General features: G+C 43.9%; 1 protein-coding gene across 1 annotated transcript in view; it reads right to left on the bottom strand.

Moving 5' to 3' along the window:
• Positions 1-23,145, bottom strand: part of BNIP1 (BCL2 interacting protein 1) — a 40,625-nt gene that overhangs the window by 6,067 nt on the left and 11,413 nt on the right. Inside the window, exons 4-5 of the mRNA XM_073620599.1 lie at positions 15,493-15,594; positions 3,507-3,625 (exon numbers count right to left, since the gene is read on the bottom strand). Coding sequence (XP_073476700.1) covers positions 3,507-3,625; positions 15,493-15,594 — 221 coding nt within the window. The remainder of the gene's footprint in view (positions 1-3,506; positions 3,626-15,492; positions 15,595-23,145) is intronic.

Here is a 23,145-nt window from a genome sequence, read left to right as displayed (position 1 = left end):
CTGCAGAGGTAATCAAATACCACCAAAAGAAACCTATATTTGTGGGGAAAAAATGACATACATTTTATTTGGGTACAGACATGCATGACCGCGCAATTGTCAGTTAAAGTAATGCAGTGCCGTATTGCAAGAAATGGCCTGGTCATGAAGGGGGATAAATCTTCCGGAGGTCAAGTGGTTAAGGGTTATATTTTAAAAAAAGTATTTCTATTGTAGGCAGCACGATGGCTTAGTGGTTAGCACCTATGCCTTGCAGCTTTGGGGTCCTTGGTTTTCAGCCAGAACACTATCTGCATTGACTTTGCATGGGTTTCTCCTGGGTACTTTCCTTCCTTCCAGTCCCAAGCCAAGCAATTGGGAAGGGTTGAAGAAAGACCTGGCAACTTACCTTGTAAAAAAATCACCAAGAAAATTCTAGGAAAAAGGCTTTAAAGTGGTATTAAGCCCAAAACCAAAAATGTAATATATTGAAGCTTACAATCATTAGATAAGGTGGCTGCATTTGTTTTCTTTTTTAGGTTCCCCTACCCCACTCTGTTTTCACCTGTGATCTGGCCGGTAACACACCTCCTGTATCAGAGCGCTCCCATCCAAATAAAAGAAGCACAGGTGCACCTTTGGACAGCATTTGTGGGGGGAGGGGGATGTTCGATGTACTATCAAATTTAGGTACACTACCAAGCTGAAGTCAAACTACAGTTCACACTGGAGTTACTGAAATAGTGACAGCAACAGTTTTTTCCCCTTTTGGGTTAAAGGGTTTACATGAATAAATAAAAGCTGATCACTGTAAGAACCCCTGTCAGTCATAAATGGTTTGTCCCAACACGCCAAACTGCTTCAGTCGCAGGGTAGCTTGTTCTTTTGAAAAACAACAGACTTACTAGCCAGATCATCACATGAAAATAAAGGAAAGAAAACCTAAAAAAAGAAAACAAATGGTGCTCAGTGACCTGGCGCAAAGAATCACAGAGAGATAAACATATTTCTTTTGTAGGTGTAGTGAATTACATTTCTAATGTGGTACAACATTCTTGAGGTCTGCCCTTATTATTTTTCAACTTTCAAAGTAATTGACACCAAAATGGGCAAAACCAAAAGTACCATGCCAAAGTTATTATGCCAAAAATAGCACAGTAAATTAGATTGCATTCACACCTATATAAAATGAGGTGTGAATGTAGCCTCATATGTCAATTCACATATTCAAATACAATCTTAACCACTTGCCCACAAGGCACTTTACCCCCTTCCTGCCCAGGCCAATTTTCAGCGCTGTCACACTTTGAATGACAATTGCACGGTCATGCAATGCTGTACCCGTATGAAATTTGTATAATTTTTTTTAAACCGATAGAGTTTCTTTTGGTGGTATTTAATCACCACTGGGTTTTTTATTTTTTGCTAAAAAAAGACCGAAAATTTTGAAAAAAAAACAAAAACATTTTTTATCATTTGTTATAAAATTTTGCAAACAGGTATTTTTTTCTCCTTCACTGATGTGTGCTGATAAGGCTGCATTGATGGGCGCTGATAAGTGACACTGAGTGGGCACTGTTGGGCCTGCACCGATAATCAGTTCCCTGATTATCAGTGCCAATGTCATTTTAACACAAGCCGGTTATTGGCTCTCTTCTCTCCCCTCACGCTGTCAGCGTGGGGAAAGACAAGCCGTTAACTGGCTTGTGTTTTCATCCTGTGATCAGCTGTCTGTGGCAGACAACTGATCACATGGTAAAGGGCCATTGTGATCGGCTCTTTACCCTGATCTGTGATCAGCTGAGTCCGAAGGACTTGGCGATCACAGAAAGCGACGTGCGGGCAAAGCGATCATGGGAGGACGTCCATGTACGCGCCCCCGGCAAAGTAACCCTGCGCTATAGCCGTCTTTTGGCTATAGCGCGGGCATGAGAGTATCTTCAGGCTGTTTAAAAAAAAAAAAAAGTCAGTGGCTACAAATACTGTAATGTACTGTAATAAAAGGACACTTACCTGTCCAAGGATCCAGCGTCCTTACTTGGGCCAGTTCTTCACCGGTCTTCAAGTCCCCGACATCTTTAGTGAGGAAAGTCGGCTGTGACTCCTTGCAGCTTCACAGCCAACTTTTCACTGCGCATGTGCAATCCGTGCTGCTCTGCCCGAATGGTCCCACAGCCTCATGGGACCTGTGACGTGTCCCAAGAGGTTGTGGGCAGGGGGCGAACTTGTGGAATCGCATAGGCGATCCACCTGAAAGTAGGAGCGGGTACCTACCAAAACTAGGTATCCGCTTCTGAACCGACAGAAAAGTGTTAAGAGGAGGAGGACATAAAGCAGAACTTCCCTTTTATGGTGAAGTTCCACTTTAGGTATCATCCCTGCAGTACTAAGGTATTATTTCTATAAAAAAAAAAAAAAAAAGAAGGACAACCCAAGCTGGATTATTTACTAAAGGAATAGAGACTGTTCATTTGGTAAGTGAATGTTCCCTGAGCTTCGTGAAGCGGATAAAACTGTGTTCACTTCAGTTAACCAATTATCTGCTAGCAAAAATCTTTTTTTTTTACATTTCGCACATGATGGGTACTCAAAGAAAAAAGCATTTGTTCCTTTAATCAATTTTAATCCTTTAAATCAACCCCAAAATCTTCTGATACACTGCACAGGCAGAGGTGTCAGTGGGCAGAATAGGACATCTGTGGATTATGCAGTAGGTACACCCAGCATACTGAACAGGTGGAGCTCGGGAACATCTATTCCCTGATCTTCCCTGCGATATATATGAACCCGGAAGCAACAAGGATTTTGTAACTTCCAGTTTCAATTCATTCATTCCCTGGCTACTGTAGCTGTGTAAGCAATTAATCAAGCAATATATGTGCTTTATTAGCTGCAGTGGAGGACAGGGGAGAAATTGGAGGTCTGTCATGTGTATGTAAACTGCAATTGCACATAAGGTATCACCACAAACTTCGGAGTGAGTGCAATAATTATAAAGCCAAAATTCACAAAAACTCCAAACTGATAACATGTAAGGGCTTTTAAATTGTCGCCTACAGAAATCTTGGGTTCTGTAGTTTTTTTTGCCATTTCACAGGCATGCACAATACTAAGGCTTGATACATTTGCTGTCCATTTACTTGAGACAACCCCATCTTTTACCCAAAATTAGGTATTATATTGTGTTTGTGTGCACTAAAGGTAATTTTAATGCATTTTCTGATAAAATAGGTTTGATAAACAGATGCCCAAATATTGTGTGGCATTAAAAAAAACTGTTGCCATTCTTATCTTCATGACCTCTGTTTTCATAAAATGATATAACCTTTGGGGGTTTTAAGTAATTTTGTAGCAAAAAAATGCAGATTTTAAACATATGTGTGAAAAATGTAAAAACTGCCTTGGATTTAAAGTGGTTAATGTCTTGAAGTACATAAAAATATCATTGTAAAAAGAGTGTGATGCTGCAAGTCAGTTTATTACACTCAGCGTATACTGTAGTGTATGTGATACAAGTATGGCCATACCTAGAGTATGCATAGTTATTTCACTTTGCTGCACCTGCTGAGCCATCATGCGGCTGACACTCATTAGGCTCTCCGTGATGTTGCTTGTGGACTCCGTTAGGTTTTCTTTGGTTACTTTTCTGTGGGACAGAAAAATATAAAATGTTCTATTTGTTACTTGCATGCAACTTTCCATGAGAACAGTAGACATAGCATACTACTACACATCATGCTAACTGTATGGTATTATTGTTAGGTTTCTTCACAAGTCTGCATCAAGTTTCTATCTTCTATATATTGTAAAGCACTGTGAAAGCTGTTGGCGCTATATAAATCCTGTAGAATAATAATAATAAGATGATGATGATGATGATGATCTAGACCAGCCTTTCTCTATTTTTTTTTTATCATGCAGGAATCATTTGAAAAGTTTTCAGGTTTCAGGATCCCCACTAAAATATCCAGCTGGGGGGGGGGACGTGTCCAAGATGGTGCGGGGAGCGGACGTGTGATTGAGCAGCTCCAGCTCAGGAATCCTTAAGTTGCATTAGTGCACAAATACTTTGTAGTGCCTCTTTCTTTCCCCTTAGTGACAGGGGGCCCGTGGGTATGCCATCACTGCCTGTAAGTCTAGCCTGACTAAGAAGATAGATCAGGTCCACCTGGAACTGGGCTTTATCCAAAGGGACATGGATGCCTTCAGGGGCTGCATGGTGGAGGCAGAGCAACGGATCTCGGTGACGAAGGATGTTAAGAGTGATCATACTGCGGACACACATACCCCGAAGGTAAAGGTGAAACATCTACAGTCCCGCACAGAGGATGCCAAAAACCGCAACAGGCATAATAAACTGTGCATCCTGGGGTTGCTGGAGGGTGCGGAAGGAAAAAACCAATTGTCATCTTACTTTGCTGTGGAGAGAGCCCATCATATTCCCCCCCTGCCGGGGGCTTTTCCACATATTTTCAATTTTAAATTACTGAACTTTCGTGAATGGGACCTGGTGCTTCGAGAGGCCCGAACCTCTGAAGACCTGCATTATGAGAATGCCAAGCTCATGGTCTACTCCATGGAGACTCCATGTCTAAGGAAGACCTTTAATCACATTCGCTCCCGTCTGCGAGACAAAAATATAAAGTATAGTATGTTATTCCCAGCGAGGCTCAGAGTCCAAGATTGCAGACACGTGCGGTTTTTCACCTTACCGGAGGAAGCAGTCTCCTGGCTGGAAATGTTTATGGGTTTTTGGTCTTTTAAGTTACTGGTTTCTTTTGTTTTCACATAAAATGCACAATTCAGCTGTCATTTTGATGCACATAGTACTAATGATTTCAATGTTTGAATGCTGCTGATCGATCTGGGTACATAGGTACATTGATTTCTTGTGCAAAAATTATTCTTCCTTGTTGGCATGGCTAACTTTAATGTAGTTTCATGCAACACGAGAGGGCTGAACTCTCCTGTTAAGAGGTCTTTAGTATTTTGTTTACTAAAGGATCTGAATCCATTATATATGTATCTTTCAAGAAACTCACCTAGTTGGCAGTAAAACGCTTAGCCTAAAAAAACCCTGGGTGAGATTTCATTATCATTCTAGTTATTCTAATTTTGCCAGTAGGGTGAGTGTTATAGTGCATCTATTACACTTGGAATTGGACCCAGGTGGATGGTATGTGCTCATATGTGCTGTTATAGATGGTCTGGAATTGGTGTTAGTGGGCCTAGATCTACCTCCTCCAGCCTCATCTAGATGACTTCATAAGATAATTTCCTGTTGGCCACCTATGCTATGGATAACATACTTATAGTGGGTGACTTTAACATGCCTCTGGATCCTGGAGTGGACAGACTCTCTTCTGACAGGGGTCCCCCTTCAGAGTTGGCATCTTGGATAGAGACCTATGGTCTTATTGATGTCTGGAGGTGGAAAAATCCAACTTGTAGAGAGTATACATGCCATTCTGCCACCTATAAGACATTTTCCTACCAGGGGTCCTCTCCTCTCCAGGGTTCAATGGGCTAAGATTCTGCCTAGAGGAATCTCAGATCATGGCCCGGTTTTGGTGCAGATCTCCCTTTCTAAGAACATGCATGACAAGCTGTGGAAAGACTTTCTAGATTCTAGATCGCAGATCCGGAGGTAGATGGTGCCTTTCGGCTATAGTTTCTCACGTATTGGGGTGTTAACCCTGACACTGCTACGGAGGCAGTCGCCTGGGATGCCTTTAAGGGATTTCAGTAGAGGACAGTACCAACTTTTCCAGTATTGACTGACAAATATAGAGCCAGGCTAGACTCTCCTATTACCCCAAAAGAGGTCTAAATGGCTATCTCTTCTCTTCAAACTGGGAAAACCCCGGGACCTGACGGCTTTCCAGTGGAGTTCTATAAGGCCTATGCAGATGAATTAGCATTCCGCTTCCACACTATGCTAGTGAATTCATTGCGGGAGGGGACTCTACCACTCACAATGTCTGAGGCGAAGATAGTTGTTGTGCCCAAACCGGCTAAGGATATGGAACAATGTGCCTCTTTTTGCCCCATTTTTCACTACTGAATGTGGATGCTAAGTTGATCACAAAGATCCTGGCCTGCTGATTGAATAAGGTTATCATTGCTCTGGTACATTCTGACCAGTCCGGCTTTATGCCAGGCAGAGGGACCGACATAAATATTAGACAGCTGTTTACCCATATTGATATAGCGACAGAGGATTCCTGGGAGTTGTAGCTTCATTTAATGCTGAAAAAGCAATCAACTCTGTCGAGTGGGAATATCTCTGGAAAATGCTGGAGTGTTTCGGGTTTGGGCCCAAATTTATTTATTGGGTGAAGCTGCTTTACCAGAGCCCACTGGCTAGAGTAAGGGTCAATGGGGTGCTTTCAGCCCCTTTCCCTTTATCCAGGGGGACAAGCAGAGATGCCCACTTTTCAAAGGATTGTTTGCTCTGGCCATTGAACCCTTGGCGATTCTCCTGCGCCATGACCCTGGGGTGAAGGCAATCCCAGTAGGGCCTCTGCATGAAAAGCTAGCTAGAGTTAGACTTACCGGTAAATCCTTTTCTGGGAGACTTCCAGGACAGTCCATGAGACCTAGGACCCCTCATACCAGGACAAGAAACACGTTTAAATAAAAGGCGGTCCTCCAGGCTTACCCCCTTCTGTATTCTCGAGAACCGTAGGACATCACTGTAAAACATATGCATAAAAAACATAATTCAAGACATCCGGCTGTTCTGGAAGACTCTCAGAAAAGGAGTTACTGGTAAGTCTAACTCAGGTTTTCTCAAGGCATCTTCCAGGACAGCCCATGAGACGATGAGCCAGAACTTACCAGTCTAGGGAGGGACCACTGCTTGGAGGACCTTCCGACCAAAACGCCTGCTTCTGAGAAGATAGGAGGTCCAGGCGATAATGTTTCACAAAGGTCAAAAAACTGGACCAGGTGGCCACTTTACATATTTGTTCTGGTGAGGCGCCCACCGTTTCGGCCCAAGACGCGGACAAGGCTCTTGTTGAATGCACGTTGACAATTGGCGGGGAAACTTTCATAACCCTATAGCATGCAGCAATTGCCTGCTTTATCCACCTAGCTATGGTGGCCTTGGAGGCTCCATTACCCTTATGGGCTCCAGAAAAAATAACAAACAATGCGTCTGATCTTCTAAAGGCTTTGGTGACCTCTAGGTAGCGCAGAAAAACTCTGACATCTAGGCAACTGAAGCTTTTCTCTTTCTCACCTTTAGGTGGTGTACTGCAAAACATTGGCAGCACAACGTCCTGGGATCTATGGAATGTACTGGCTACCTTAGAAAAAACCCTGGATCTGTCTTGAATACAACCCTATCATTAAAAATTGTGAGGAAAGGTTCTCCGACTGAATGGGCCTGTAATTCACTGACCCTGCGAACTGACGTAATTGCGACTAGAAAAATTGTCTTTAGTGTGAGTAATTTCACTGATACATCCTTCAGGGGCTCAAAGGGAACACTCTCTAGGGCTCAAAGAACTAGAGACAGGTCCTAGGTAGGACATGCTCTGACAACCACAGGTTTGGACCTAGCAATAGACTTAAAAAAATCTCGATATGACAGGATTTCCCTAGAGAGAGTACTGTAGGAAAACACCAATAGCCGCAGCCTGAACTTTTAAAATAATAAGGGATAGAAAGAGCCTTGTGAGCACACTCCTGAAAAAATTCCAGAATAGACGGAATGTCATAAGAAAATCTCTGATTTTCGGACAACTAATAGTTGAATTTCTTCCAAACTTTGGAGTATATGGCTCTTGTAACAGGCTCCCTTCAATTAACCTGGGATCTGACCACTTTGTCCGAGAATCCCTGGAAGTTTAGTATCTTTTCTTTAGAGACCAAGCCATTAAGTTCAAGGATGCCATCTGTGGGTGCTACAATGGACCCTAACAATAAGTCTTGTCTCTTTGGGAGGCTGACTGGAGGCTCTGATGCTAGAGCCTACGGAAGAGAAAAACAATGCATCTTGGGCCAAAAGGGGGCTATTAAGATTATATCGGTTCTAACAGAAAATTTCTGAGGACTTCTGGGATAAGTCTGATAGGGGGAAAGTTGTAGCAGAGGCTGAATGGCCAGGGATTCGCTAGCGCGTCTATTCCCAGGAACCGATCTGCTGAATTCAGGGAAAAGAATTTCTCTGTCTTGCAATTCGTTTGGGTTGCAAAGAGATCCACCTCGGGTGAACCCCGCTACAGTAGAACTGTTGTCAGATCAAATCTGTAGATGGTGACCTCTGATTTCGGGCTGAAAGGCTTCTAAGGCCCTCTGTACTGCTAGTAGCTCCCTTTGATTTGATGACGTCCTTGCTTCCACAGGGGATTATCTTCCCTGCACTACTGCATTGTTCAGATGGGCTCCCCATCCATAGGAACTCGCATCTGTCGTGATCTTTTGAGATACTGGAATGCACCATTCCAAACCTTTAGTCAGGTGAAGTGGCGATCTCCACCACCACAGGGTTTTTTTTACCCTGGATGGTATCTGAACCTACATATCCTAAGAACTTGTGGATCCGTCCCATTTTCTTAAGAGGAACAACTGCAGTGGTCTTTGGTGAAACCTTGCCCACAGGTACTACAGGAAAACAAGAGGTCATTAGGCCTACTGCTCTTGAGATTTCTCTGAGTGAAACCCACCGGTTGGCTTGCAAGGATGCAATCATCTGAGTCACGTTCAACACTTTTTCCCGAAGAAGGAAAATCGTTTGTTCCGTCAAGCAAATTTCATACCCGAGATATGCACCTCTCTGGGCTGGAATCAGAGAAGACTTCTCCTTGTTGATTAACCAGCCCAGGGACTGGAGAAACCCCTGAACCGTCTTGAGATCCTTCTCTAGCTTCTGGTGCCACTACTAGGAGGTCATCTAAGTATGGTATGATCGTAATCTATCTTAGTCTTAAGGGAGCCAATGCTTCTCCCAGAACTTTTGTAAAGATCCGTGGAGCCGATGACAGCCTGAAGGGAGGTGCCTGGAAATGAAAATAAAGAATTTCCGATCCTATTTGCACTGCTAGTCTCAAAAATGTTTGATATGATGGATAAATCAGAATGTGCAAACAGGCATCCCTTAAATCCAGGGTTGCCATAAAGCACATTGGGTAAAGCAGATTCTTGTTTGAAAACACTGACTCCACGCAAAAGTGGTTTTATTTTATCAACAGATTTAAAGATCAGAGGCTCAAAATAAGGCGATACTTCCCTGAGGGCTTCTCTATCACAAAGATATGTGAATAAAGTGCCCTCAATCTTCCTCCCACTGGGCGACAAGAGTCATTGTGGCTTGGTGGGTTGTTGAGGAGGGTTTAACAAGACCCCCCCCCTCCCACCTCTGCCCTTGTGGCCTGTCCAATGTTTCTTGGGCCTACTTTCTTTTTCTCGCAGCACCTGCTGTCTGCTTTGGCCTCAAATTTTTTTTTTACAGTTGGCCTCTTTATTTTCTGGAAAGGCCCTTTTCCTGCCAGCCATGTGCTCTAGTGCTTCTTGTAACCCAGGGCAAACAAGTGGTTGTCGGATAGGGGAAGCCCACACAGGCGCAGCTTAGAGGCGGAGTCACACAACCATGTTTTGAGCCAGAGACGACTTCTGGCCGAATTTACCAAAGCTGAGGTCCTAATAGCCACTGTAACCGCCTCAGCAGAGGAATCAGCTAGAAAACCCACTGCCCAAAAGAGGAGTGAGAAGGATTTAAGGATCTGTTCCCTGCAGAAAGGTGCGTTTGTATCAGCGTTAACCACAGCTCAAGGTTTCTTGAGACACATGTGGACGCTAAGGCTGGTTTAAGACTAACAATTGATGAGTTCCAAGCCCTGCGTAAAAGAATATCACCCCTTTTATCCATGGGATCTCTAAGTGTGCCCATGTCGTCAAATGCCAGGTCCATATTCTTGGAAATTTTTGACAAGGGGGGTGTCAAACTTGGGGTATTTGTTCCAAGGCTGTGCTTGGAGGAATAAAATCGGAGCCGCACCAATATAGGTGGCAGGAGGTCCAATTTTTTGGCTGCTGTACTGGGATACCTTGATCACACAAGTGAATGGCTTCTTGCAGTAAGTAGTTTTTCTTTTCATGCTAAGGTTTTGTATGGTTTGCTCTCCAGGGGGATGGTTTTTGCCCCAATTGATTAAGCAATCGTTTGGGCTGATGTATATATATCAACCATTGGATTCATTACTTTTTTTCTTTTCTTTTTTTTCTTTGGTCCTCTAGTTTAAATATCCTCCGGTGTTCCCCCCTGCTTTGAGTGTCATACTTTTTGGATCATATCCAGCAGTCCTGTACAATGTGAAGGGCAACTCATGCAGATATTTGGCTTTCTCCTCCGTGATATAGGGAATGCCTTTGCTAAATGTTATACAAATATGTATCTTGAACGTAAGTGTTCATGCAATAAGAGTGTAGTTGCTGAAAATATGTACTGTATGTTGAATTCATATGAATTCTAAAATGAAAATATTTTGTATTTCAGAAGTGGTATAAATCCCTGATGAAGTTTCTGCTTCTGCAGCTGCTTATTCAAAACGCTTTGGATATCCCTCTACTTATCACCATCCGTTTTCTACCGGTGGTAGTTCAGCAAGTAGTTGGGAAATACTGCTTCTAACCAAATCTAATACATTATGCAATGCTTTTAAACTTTTGTACAAAATTATGCAACACGTTGAATCTTTCTATATAATTCTTATCCATTTATATGTTAAAATAAATCTTTTTTATATATAGAATAATTTCTTTCAATCATCAATTCAAATTGGCTTAAAAATCCCAAAACTAGAGGATTTTAAATTATTTCTAGGCTGTGCTGGGTCTTCCTCAAAAGGAAACCTCCTTTTCAGATTATTGGAAAAGAAAGGTTTCCGCTCTGGATTTTCCCTTTCCAATGTTATTGAATCTAGAAGGGAGCTGTGTACAGGAAAAACCCTGGCCTTTTTCTTATGCATTCCCTCATACATAAGGTTGTGTTTGGACAATTGCACCTTCTCCGCTTCAATTTCAAGTGTTGCATAGATAGCTTTCAATAAATCATCGACATCCTCTAGTGACAATTTTTACCTAGAGCCCCTGATGGATTCCCTATCCTTAGGCTCTACGTCTAACCCTGACTCCTCTTCAGAAGAATGGGGAGATAAAATCTCCTCCTCTGGATCATTACTAACCGCGCTCTGCAGCAGAGCTCCAAAAAGGGCCGAAGTTCTATCTAAAGATGGACCCTAAGAGGGGACTTGCATTCTGTCAATTAGGGATTTGAAAGAGCTAAAACGTTGAAGTTAGCTCATCTCTTAAAGACGTAAGCATCTTCTGGCAGGATACAGCTGGGTCATCTTTGACCAGGTTATCTATGAATGTACGGCAGACTGATTTACTCCATGAGGCGCTCAATTTGCCCATGCAGACTGTACATTTTCTTTTGGGTGGTTGCGCCTGGGCCTTGTCCTGAGTCTTGGCCTGCAAAACAAAAGACCGCCAGGCTGACCATCCAAGTCTCCACAACACACCCTAGTGCAGGAGAAGAAAAGGTGCCCCCTTCACCAAGCCCCACTAAGCCTATGGTGATTAAAGTAAAATGCATCCCCACAGGATCTGCAAGAAGGAAGGCTTACATGTGAGGTGCTGGTGCTAGAGCCTGCTTCCACTGCCTGTGCAGGTGCTGCAGAGGGATCCATCCTGCTCTCTGTTCCGCAGCCTCTGCTGGGTGTCACGCCACAAAAAACACCAACCGCCTGATCCGCCCCTGTTTACACTTTTAAGGAGACTGGAACCAGTGTCTCTGGTGCCCGCTGATGATGTCACCGCAGACGGAAATGACACTCCGATATTTCCTGTGGGTCAGTGTGGAGTGCAGGAGCTCCGACCCTTCCTCTCATCAGTCCGGGAATAGCTTCAGTTTACTTCCGGTAATGGGGCCAGCCACTCTGCCGACGGGGATGCTGCTAACCCGGGCTGCGGCAATCCAGTTCACCGGATTCGGGGCTTCACCATCCTGCTCCCCCAACATCTACAGTGGTCCTGGCCCTCTCCAGGCACTGAGGACGGGGAAAAACAGCCACTTCAACCCACAGGATGAAGTATTGTTTCTGGGCAGGGGAAGGATTGCACTGCTGGCCCTGCAAGTACCCATAGGACAGCCCATGAGACTTAGGGACCTTAGGTTCCAGGACATGTTCACCCTCCTGTCCGGAGGAAACACTAATACTCAAGGGGGAAGCCTGGAGGACTGCCTTTTATTTAAATGTGTTTCCTGTCCTGGTAGGAGGAGCCCTAGGTCTCATGGGCTATCCTGAAAGACGCCTTGAGAAAAACTGTCCCGATGCTCTGTTGTACCTCTGGGATGCGGATTCATCCTTACTCTCTGCACTGGACATCAAAGACCAATTTGGTAATTTTTCGGGGGCCCGCATTAACTGGAGGAAATCAGTTCTCTTTTCCCTTTATCCCTCGGGTTTTGGTGGAGCAACGCATACGCCATTGCAGTGGGTTGGAGGATTTCACTTACATGGGTAATCAGGGTGTGAAATAGGTTGAATACCTACCTAGAGGATAATCTTGTACTCCTGATTTCCCAATGTTTGCTTATAAACATCAGGCTTGATGTTCTCTGCCGTTATCTCCGATGGGTAGGATAATATAGGTAAAAATGCTTTATGTACCAAAATTTCTTTATTTTTTAGGAATACCCAGTGTCTGTGTCTAAGGCGACCTTTGTTAGGTTGAACAGTACAATTACCTCTTTTGTTTGGGCAGGTAAGACTCCTAGACTGGCTCAGACCACCCTTCAGCTGGCCCTCCCTAACCTCCAACTGTATTACTGGGCTGAGGTACTCGTTACTGTACACTTACGATTCAGTCAGCCTACTCAAAACCCAGCAGTCACACTGGAGGCTGCCCTTCTGGGCTCCTATGGTGCGTTGTCTAATTTAGTCTATCACGGACCTTGAGCCCATCCACAGGTCACTGGTCCTATGCGTACAATGCTTAGAGCTTGGGTACAGGCTAGGGGAATTTATAGGAAGGATGTCACTTTCTCACCTCAGCTGTGGCAACTCACCCAGATCCCGGAGCCTCAGTTGTGGGCGGTTAGGGGAGTTGTGGCCTTAAAACATGTGATCACAGATAGGGGAATCTCCTCCTTTGCCTGTATCTATGCCCTTTCCCTAATTTCAACTACGCCATGCTCTTCAGGCCCAATTCCAGGAACCGAATACTCTGGAACCTTCTTTAAAATGGCGTGGCAATGCCCAGCTATCTGTTCATACTGGGAGTCAGTGGTTGCCGATTTGAATGTGCTATGTGAGTGGTCTCTGCAGCTTGATCCACGCATGGTGTTACTCGGTATTTTGGAAGACATTGTAGCCTCTAGACATATTAAGTTATTCTTATTTTTTGCACTTTAATATGCACATAGGGAGCTTCTACATCAATGGAAGCAGCCCACTCCAAACACGCTCACTGGTTTGGTGTCTGCAATAAACGTGGTCTTGCCATTGTACAAAATAATCTATGAGAGTAGAAATTGTCCCAAGAAGTTTGACAAGGTGTGGTCCCACCTGGATTGATGCTCATGGTCCAGCTGAACCCACCGATGGGTAAACTCTTTTCTTTTTTGAGGTTGGGACTAGGAAATTAATTAGTTATTTTCCCTCTTTCCCCCATTTTTTCCCTGTTCCTATCCCCCCCCCCCCCCCCCTGCCTTTTATGCTTTTTCCCAGGGTGGTTAGGTGTTTTCTAAATCTATGGAGAAGGACTTGAATGATTAGATGCCACTGTTACTTCTCAATGCCTTCTGGGAAAGTTACTATGATGCACTGTGTACTTTATACTTAACCCTTATGTGTTGGATCTGGACTGTGCAAACCTTTATATGCTCCCGTAATTGATGTGTGTCGTTTAATTAACCTTTACCTGTTACAAAAAAAATATCTACAGCTTAAAATGGTTGTAAACTCTTACATATACTCAGTGAAGTGAATGGCCTCAGGTGATACACAGAGATGAAACAAATCTTCCTACATAAGTTGTACCTGTTTATCTGCAGTTACCTTTCTCCTACATCAATTCAAAGGGCAGAATTTACCCAGGATTTCACAGCTCTGAAAAGCAGGAGGTGAAGAGTTGAAGTTATATAAGTGAGGAGCGGAAATTATATCAGTGAGGAGAGTTTTGAGAGATGATTGGAGGGAAGGGGCACACCCCCTTCACAAAGCACACAGGAACAGAGCTGAGGCTGTCAATCTGCTGGAGCTCCCTCCCTTGTCACCATTTTTCTCTTGGTGTCAGGAAAATTCTTCAGGAGTGATTCATGCTGATAGCAGAGGAATGAGGCAGTGAACAAAAATTACACTTAGTGCTTTGGATTGAGACAAGTATACATTGTAGAGGGATATGCTCCGTTGGCTGGGTTCACACTGAATTTTCATGCGACTCACAGCAGGGGTCCTGTGCATCCCTGTTCTCTGTTTCAGGGACAAATCAGGCCCGAATTTTTGCATGAATTCAGACCTGAAATGGATCCAAAGACACACAGGACTCTTCTGCAGTGTGCTCCACAGCCAACCCAGAGATGTGTGAACTGGCTCCATTGAGAGCCGGTCACACTCTCCTGTCATGCGAAATGGATGCGAAAACCGCATCTAATTCACATAAGTGTGAACCCAGCCTTAAGGTAAATTCACTAGTTCAGTAGGTTGTAAAGAGTTTTAATTGGAAGAATTGAATGTGCCCAACCCATTTTCCCTTCCTCTCCTTTAAAAATTAATTATTTTCACTGATACTCAGGAGATTAAACAAATATGTTGAAAATTGTAGTGATCCCTTGCTACAGTGGCGAGTCTAGGCTAGAAATCATTCTGCCACTGCTTTGTCCTCAAGAAATCCCTGGCAACCTCTGGAGGAGCCACAGGGTTCCACAGAACCCTGGTTGAGACAGGCTGGTCTAAAAATATGAGTTTATGAACAGCCTGTACACTGGTACACAGCATCCTGTATTCTTAGCAATGTCCCTACTGATGGCCACTGACTGACAGCATGGATAGCAACATCCTAAGTAATGGCATTCCACTACATGGGCATACTTGTATAATACACAGAGAGAAGCAAGCTCCTAATAGTGGACATAAAAGGTATACCCGGTGGAATACTCTCCGCGCTCTTTCTGCATTTGCTTAGGCTGCAGTAGAATAGTTGCACACCAGGCTCTGAGAATCCTCACCCACAGCCTGCTCTCATTTCAGGAACAGTTCAAACTTGTAAAGCAATTATGGCATAAAGGACTCCAAAGTGACGGAGAATATCTGCCTAGCTATAATGGCACTGGGTAAACGTGCACCCAGTTCTTGTGTGTGGTTGATAAATATATCTGCACATGCATCCCTACCATCAATGGACTCTTTACTTGCTCAATAGGGCAAATAGAACTACAGACATAGTCAACATTATAACACTGGACACAATGGAAACCCGTAAATTAAAAAAAGACTGTACCTCTGTCTTGTAGAATCACCACCTTCAAGTAGTTCATCCTTCTCAGAGTTATCTATTGCCAGCTTAGAAGAAAGATTTGCCTTCCTCCACACAGTCTGATTGCTGAAATAAACATATTACATATACTATTGAACATAAAAACTAAATTGGTTATTTTTTATAGCAACATTATCATGATTCTACAGCTCTGCCAAATCTGGGCAAGGCAGTACAAAGAACAATTATAATGTGCAAAATAACCTACAGCAGTTTTAAGCAAATTGTAGATATAACGTTCTGCTAATAATGTGAAAAACAAAGTAATGGGGTGCGGCGCCAAATGCAAATCTCTAAATAATCTATTGCAGTACCTAAAATTAGTAGTAACTAATAACTTATAAAAAAATGATAGTGAAGGACGTAAAAAGTATGAGTACCTTACAAGTGAAAACAATCATATACAATTTTAGACAATAATGAAAGTGCACAATGAATAAATTAATTTAAAAGTCCATAACATAATACTTTATAGGAATAGAGATACTGTATTTCTGTGAGTTTTATATACATGGACTTTTATACCCATGCCATTGGGTTGTACGTGTTTATAGAAATAGGAGGTATAGTAATACAAAGTTTGCCCTCTAGGGGGTGGCATATCCTCCATTACCTTGCATTCATTAGATAGAACCTATCCTATGCAATATCTTTATTTTATTCGTTTTATAAAATTATGCCCGATATTAAATTATTTGATTTATTAAAGATAAAAAATAATTTTTTGTAATATGGTTTTATGAATATAATATTGCTGTCTCCTATACCATATTTTCCTATATCATATATTTGCAATTCAAGACTGTCTGACTAATATACCAACCATTTATGATAAGAAGGAATGCAGCTGCACTTCTGTGGCTCTTTTACGGCGGAGCCATTTTTACAGAATTTTATGTTGAAAGTTGGATATACAGTGGGGACGAAAAGTGTTCAGACCCCCTTAAATTTTTCACTCTTTGTTATATTGCAGCCATTTGCTAAAATCATTTTTTTCCTCATTAATGTACACACAGCACCTCATATTGACAGAAAAACACAGAATTGTTGACATTTTTGCAGATTTATTAAAAAAAGAAAAACTGAAATATCACATGGTCCTAAGTATTCAGACCCTTTGCTCAGTATTTAGTAGAAGCACCCTTTTGACCTAATACAGCCATGAATCTTTTTGGGAAAGATGCAGCAAGTTTTTCACACCTGGATTTGGGGATCCTCTGCCATTCCTCCTTGCAGATCCTCTCCAGTTCTGTCAGGTTGGATGGTAAATGTTGGTGGACAGCCATTTTTAGGTCTCTCCAGAGATGCTCTATTGGGTTTAAGTCAGGGCTCTGGCTGAACAGAACAGTCACGGAGTTGTTGTGAAGGCACTCCTTCATTATTTTAGCTGTGTGCTTATCGTCATTGTCTTGTTGGAAGGTAAACCTTCGGCCCAGTCTGAGGTCCTGAGCACTCTGGAGAAGGTTTTCGTCCAGGATATCCCTGTACTTGGAAAGATGAATGCGGCCCTCAATTGCAACCAGTAGTTCAAAGTGGATTTGCCTTTAGCAAATAAACCCCAAAGTCCAGGATACCTAATAATTTGGGGTGTACACAGCAAAATGCTGGAGTGCAATTTACCTAATGGGGAAACTATTTAGATTGACCTGTGTGTTCCCAAGGAAAGACATTGGTAGGGTTTTACCCTCTCTTCCTGTTTGGCTATGTGACATGAAGTGAATAAATTGGAGGAGAAACTGGCAAAATTTGGGAGTTGTCTTCACCCTATCAGGGGTGTAGACATCCCCAAAAACTGACAAAACTTCTAATCCCTCTGCACCCTATCCCCAAGCAAAAATACGAAAGGATTTCATTTAGTTTAACTTTGCAAAGACACATTCCTGAGTTCAACTGTGATGCATATCAATGGTCCATTTAGACCTTGTTTAGTAGAAATCACCAGTTGCCTTTCACTATAAACATTTGTTAGTCCAGTCCTGGAAATCTGCATCTGCTTTACCATTAATTTCCATAAAAATTGTGTTCCTGCATCTAGATGCGCAACTGCTGTGTGTGTGAAAAAACAAACGAGATATTTGGGGGGCACAACCCAAAAGATGCATGAAAGATGGTGAAGAGAGCAGTCGCATAGACTAACAGCTCCAGCTCTCAACGACCATCCTTCCCCTATCCTTGGTCCTATCTCCTCGTGGAAGGTACCTCTTTGTTTCCCACGGCTGTGGGCATCTTTCAGGCTGGCAGAAATGGTGAAATACAGGCCGCCCCGGCCCTCACACACGGCGGAACAACTGGCGCGGTTCCGGAGGCAAGATGGCCCTGTGACACATGCAGAGCATACAGGTATGCTGCAGACTTCCTCCTCTGCTGTCCAGGGCTCTGCAACAGGGGTGAGTGCTTCAATTCCTGCTATATTTGCCACGCAAACAGACCCCCTGCAGTCACAAGAATCACAGCAATCTGTTGAGCATAGTCAGGCTGCGGACTCTCCCCCTGCTGAGCCTACACTGTCCACCATTATGCTGGCTATTCAGGATTGCAAGGCCTCCCTATCTACCCAGATAGCCTCTATCCACATGGACTTTTCATTATTAAAACAAGATGTCCAGAACTTCCGTGACCGCACCAGAGACGCCGAGGAACGCATTAGTACTTTAGAGGACACTGTGAACCCCATGTCTGTAACTATGCGTGATACTACTAGCGAAATGGCGGCCCTTCGCGCCAAGATTGATGATTTGGAAAATCGTTCTCGCAGGAACAATCTTAGATTTGTGGGATTCCCAGAATGCGCAATAGGCCCCCATCCTGAAAAATTTCTTTATTCTGGGTTGCGAGACATTTTTGGTAAAGATGCACCCTCACTCTCACATGTTATAGAGCGTGCGCACCGCACCACTCCTTGCCCCCCTCCAGTGGGTGCCCCACCACGCATCCTCAATTTCCAGGATAAAGTGGCCATCCTACGCCTTGCACGAGAAAAAGGCCTGCTTAAGTTTAACGGTAACAATATATCTGTTTATCCGGACTTTTCTGCTGAAGTTCAACGCCAACGGATCTCCTTCTCGGCGGTGAAATCTCGCCTGCGCAAGGAAGGCCTGTCCTATGCTATGCTCTTCCCTGCAAAATTGCGCATTATTCATGATGGCAGGGCCCATTTCTACACCAGTCCTAAGGAAGCCATGGCGTGGCTGAATGATCAATATGGAACAGCCCACAGACGCAGAGATTATTGAAGTTACCACTAATCTATAATGATACTTATCAGTTGCCTTAATACAGGCCCCCGTGCACCCCTGTATAACTCAGTGCCTTTGCGGCCTTCATCTCTACATTTTCTCCTGCACTTGTACTGTTTGCCATCCTGACCTGTCTGGAGTGAAGGCCATCGGATTTTGCACTTTCTTCCGCACGGACGACTAGGCCATGCATTTTACACCAGGACATGATCAAAGTTTTTTTTGTCACCAGTTGGGAGCCTCACCCGATCTCACGCTACCCTCCTACCGATTTGTGGCAAGGCCACGGAACAGTTTTTGACCTCCACGGTTTTATTCTTAGGAAGGTCTTCCAGTTTGGGATCCGAAGCTCGCTAAGTTTGGGATGGCCGAGCAGGGTGGGGGGGCAAGGGGTTTTCAGGGACTTTGCTGTTGCCCCCTTTTTTTTTCTTTTTATCCCTCTTCCAGCTCATCTCTGCAACTTTCACTCGAGAGACATTTTTTCTCAGGTTACTGCCTATGGCGGACTGTTAATGCTTCTGTTTTTTTTTTTTTTTTTCTTCTATTTTTGGCTTGTATTACCCTGCTGGCAGATCCACGCACTTTTTTCCTCATGTGCTTGTATGTGCTTCAGGTGGCGCGGCCTGTCTGGTCATGTATGTATTGGCTCAAGTGTTTACCTGTGCTTACTCATTATTGTATATTCTATTATGGCAAGGCCCCTAAGGATAGTGTCGTGGAATACTAGAGGTCTGAATGCACCTCAGAAAAGATCCTTGGTTTTTTCTGTGTTAAAAAAAAAGTAATCCTCATATTATATGCCTCCAGGAGACTCACCTTACAGGCTCTAAGACAAGGGCCCTAAAACGTCCGTGGCTATCTAATTCATACCATGCTACTCACACTAACTATTCCAGGGGGGTATCTATCCTACTGGCCAAATCTCTCCCAGCTGAGATGATAAAAGTTAAAACAGAGGCGGAAGGGCGGTTTATTGTTCTTACTTTACAGATTTCCACTGTAACCTTTACGCTGGTGAACATTTATATTCCCCCCCTAAATTGTCACTCCAACTACTGAACAGACCCCCCGGCCCCCTGCTATATGTGGGGGATTTTAATGCAGTCTTAGATCCAGCAATGGACCGTCTGGGAGGTGGAGGTAGGTCCTTTCCCTCATTTGTAGACTGGGTTCATGTGCATGACCTAACAGAGGTGTGGCGTTGGAAACATCCGGATGAGTGCCACTTTTCCTGCCATTAGGATTCTTTTCATACCATGTCTAGACTGGACTTGGCATTTGCTCCGGTGGAGACCCTTCCTGTGGTTTCCGCCATTTCATATCTGCCCAGAGGAGTTTCAGATCATGCCCCTCTCTCTGTGAACCTCCTCCTCCTCCCAGGTTCGGGGCCTGCCCTGTGGCGCCTAAACTCATACTGGTTGGAGGACGAGGTAGTGCAGGGGGAATGCAAGATAGGCATTTCTAATTACTGGAAAGATAATCTGGGTAAAGTGGACCCCTCCATAGAATGGGACGCATTCAAGACCACTCTGAGGGGCACCTTTATGTCTATCACGGGGATCTTACGGAAAAATAACCAGATGCTTACTGAGGAACTTGAGACTGTTATGGTGCGCGCAGAGTCTGCTTATGCCTCTAACCCTGCCTCTGACACGAGAGAGGTATGGTTACAGAGTCGCAGGGAGTATGAACTCCGTCTGCTGGATCTCACACAAAAGCGCATGTTGCATGTTTCTCAGAAATCGTTTGAACATGGTAATAAAGCCGGACGTCTCTTGGCATATTTGACCAGACCTGATCATTCCCCCATTTCCATACCACGTATCGTTACTGCCCAAGGTACCGTTAGCGATAACCCAGGGGATATCTTAGATTCCTTTTTATGTTTTTACAAAAAGCTGTATACCTCTAGGGCTGACTATGATGAATCTCAGTTGACTGACTACTTAGCTGACATATCTCTTCCCTCCTTATTAGATGAGGGACGTGATGTGCTAGAGGCACCTATCTCAGCTGAGGAGATTGCTACAGCAATCTCCCAAATGCCCGCGCATAAGACTCCTGGACCTGACGGCTTCCCGACTGAATGGTATGCAAAATTCAAAGATCTCTTGTCCCCGTTTCTTTTGCAGACTTATAACAAAGCCCTAGATGTTGGGATCCTCCCCCCAACGATGCGGGAGGCCCTGATAATACTCCTATTAAAACCCCAAAAGGACCCACTTAATTGTGAATCTTACCGACCAATTTATCTCATTAATGTGGACGTTAAGATTCTAGCCAAAATATTAGCAAATCGTTTGAATAATGTAGTCGCATCCCTGATCAATAGCAACCAGGGAGGATTTATACCCGGCAGGTCTACTAGAATGAACATTCGCAGATTGTTTCACAATCTGCAATATCCACACGACTGTCCCCCTACCCGCGCCATTGTGTCCTTGGACACCTGTAAAGCATTTGATAGTGTGGAGTGGCCATACCTTTTCCGAGTGTTACAGAAGTATGGCTTCGGCCCCCGTGTTGTAGCATGGATAAAACTTCTTTATACCTCCCCAGTAGCTCGGGTTCGGGTCAATTCCTCTATTACTGATCCCTTCCCAATCACTAGGGGCACTCGACAGGGGTGCCAGTTATCACCCCTCTTGTTTGCCCTGGCCATGGAGCCACTTGCCATTCGCATTCGCTCCTCCCCCTTAATTAAAGGACTTCCGCTTGCTAATATAGAGGAGCGCATTTCACTTTATGCGGATGACACATTGGTGTATCTGGCTGATACGAATGGGTCACTGCGGGCCTTGCTGGAGGAGGTCACTACCTTTGGGGACTACTCTGGATACCGGGTTGACTGGGACAAGTCCAGTCTCTTTCCCTTAGATGTGGTCGACCCTCTCCAGAGTCACCCGGCCTCCAAACTTCAGGTGGTGTCCTCCTTTAGATATCTCAGAGTTTTGGTTCAGACCCCCTTATCTTTATATGTTACCAATAATCTAGATCCTTTGTTGGTCCGCCTTCAGGCTAAACAGACTAAACAGTGGATGGATTTACCTTTGGACCTCATGGGAAGGGCCAATATTCTTAAGATGATTTTTTTTACCAAGATTGCTCTATATCCTTTCTAACTCCCCATGTAAAATACCTAAAGCTATCTCCAAACGCATTGATACGATATGTACTACTTTCCTGTGGAAGGGCGGATCCCCCAAGGTGGCACTCGAAACATTGAGGTTACCAGCTCACTTGGCAGGCCTAGCATTTCCTAATTTTTTTCTATACTATTTGACATCCCAGCTGGTACACATACATGACTGGCTAAGCCCAGTTCCGGCTAATGCCGGTACATACACAGAGGGGGCCATCGCATCTTCCCTGGAAACCCTACATAATATAATATATAGAGGCCGGGTCCCTGGTACCTCCATACTCTCCACTTCCCTTTCATTATTCAAATTCATTACTAAAAAGATATCTAAACATTCTTGGCTGAAGTCCCCTAACAACCCCCTGTGGTTTAACCCTAACCTGCAGGAATTGTACTCCCTTCCGGATGCCAATCGTTGGTACTCCAAAGGGGTTAAAGTGGTGTTCCGGCCAAAATGATACTTTTTAAATAAAAATACCCCTATAATACACAAGCTTAATGTATTCTAGTAAAGTTAGTCTGTAAACTAAGGTCTGTTTTGTTAGTTTATAGCAGTAGTTTGTTATTTTATAAACTTGCAGCAGGTCGTGGCCATCTTAAGTGTGGGCATCTGAAGCCAGCCTGTATTTCTTCCTGGATCTCATCCTTGCAGATCTCGCACATGCTCAGTGCAGCACAAGCAGTGTAATAGGTTTCAGGTCAGGTTTCCATAGCAACGGCAGTGTCAGAGGAAGTTGCCGCCCCTTCCCAGAAGGCATTGCAAACAGGAAATGATGCGATGGGCCGCGGCCAGGGAGGAGGAAGTGAAAATGAATACAGCAGATATACAGTAAGTGCTGAGAAAAAAAATTAAAAATATCCAATTCGTTTACAGTGCACAGTTTAGTGAGGGATGCTGAAGAGTTGTAAAAGTGGGTGGAACTCCACTTTAAATATTTATGCCACCTGTACAATGCCCAGGGCTTTAAAACTTTTTCACAGCTATGTTTGGACTTTGACCCACCAAGATCGTACTTATTTTATTACTACCAGCTAAGACATGCTATACATGCCCAATTTGGTTCCTTGGATGATTCCACTGACCTGTCCCCATTGGAAAAAATGCTTAGGCAGCCAGATCCCACTAAACTTGTATCCACTTACTATGCAGCCTTAATGTCTGACTTTAACCCTAGGTTCCATAAAGCACAGGTAAAGTGGGCATCGATGGATATTTCCATGGTAGATGAGGACTGGTCA

This window comes from Aquarana catesbeiana, linkage group LG03 (assembly GCF_042186555.1).
Source record: "Aquarana catesbeiana isolate 2022-GZ linkage group LG03, ASM4218655v1, whole genome shotgun sequence".
NCBI classification, from domain to species: domain Eukaryota; kingdom Metazoa; phylum Chordata; class Amphibia; order Anura; family Ranidae; genus Aquarana; species Aquarana catesbeiana.
The sequence above is the reverse complement of the archived record's forward strand: the minus strand, read 5'-3'. Positions and strand labels throughout refer to the sequence as shown.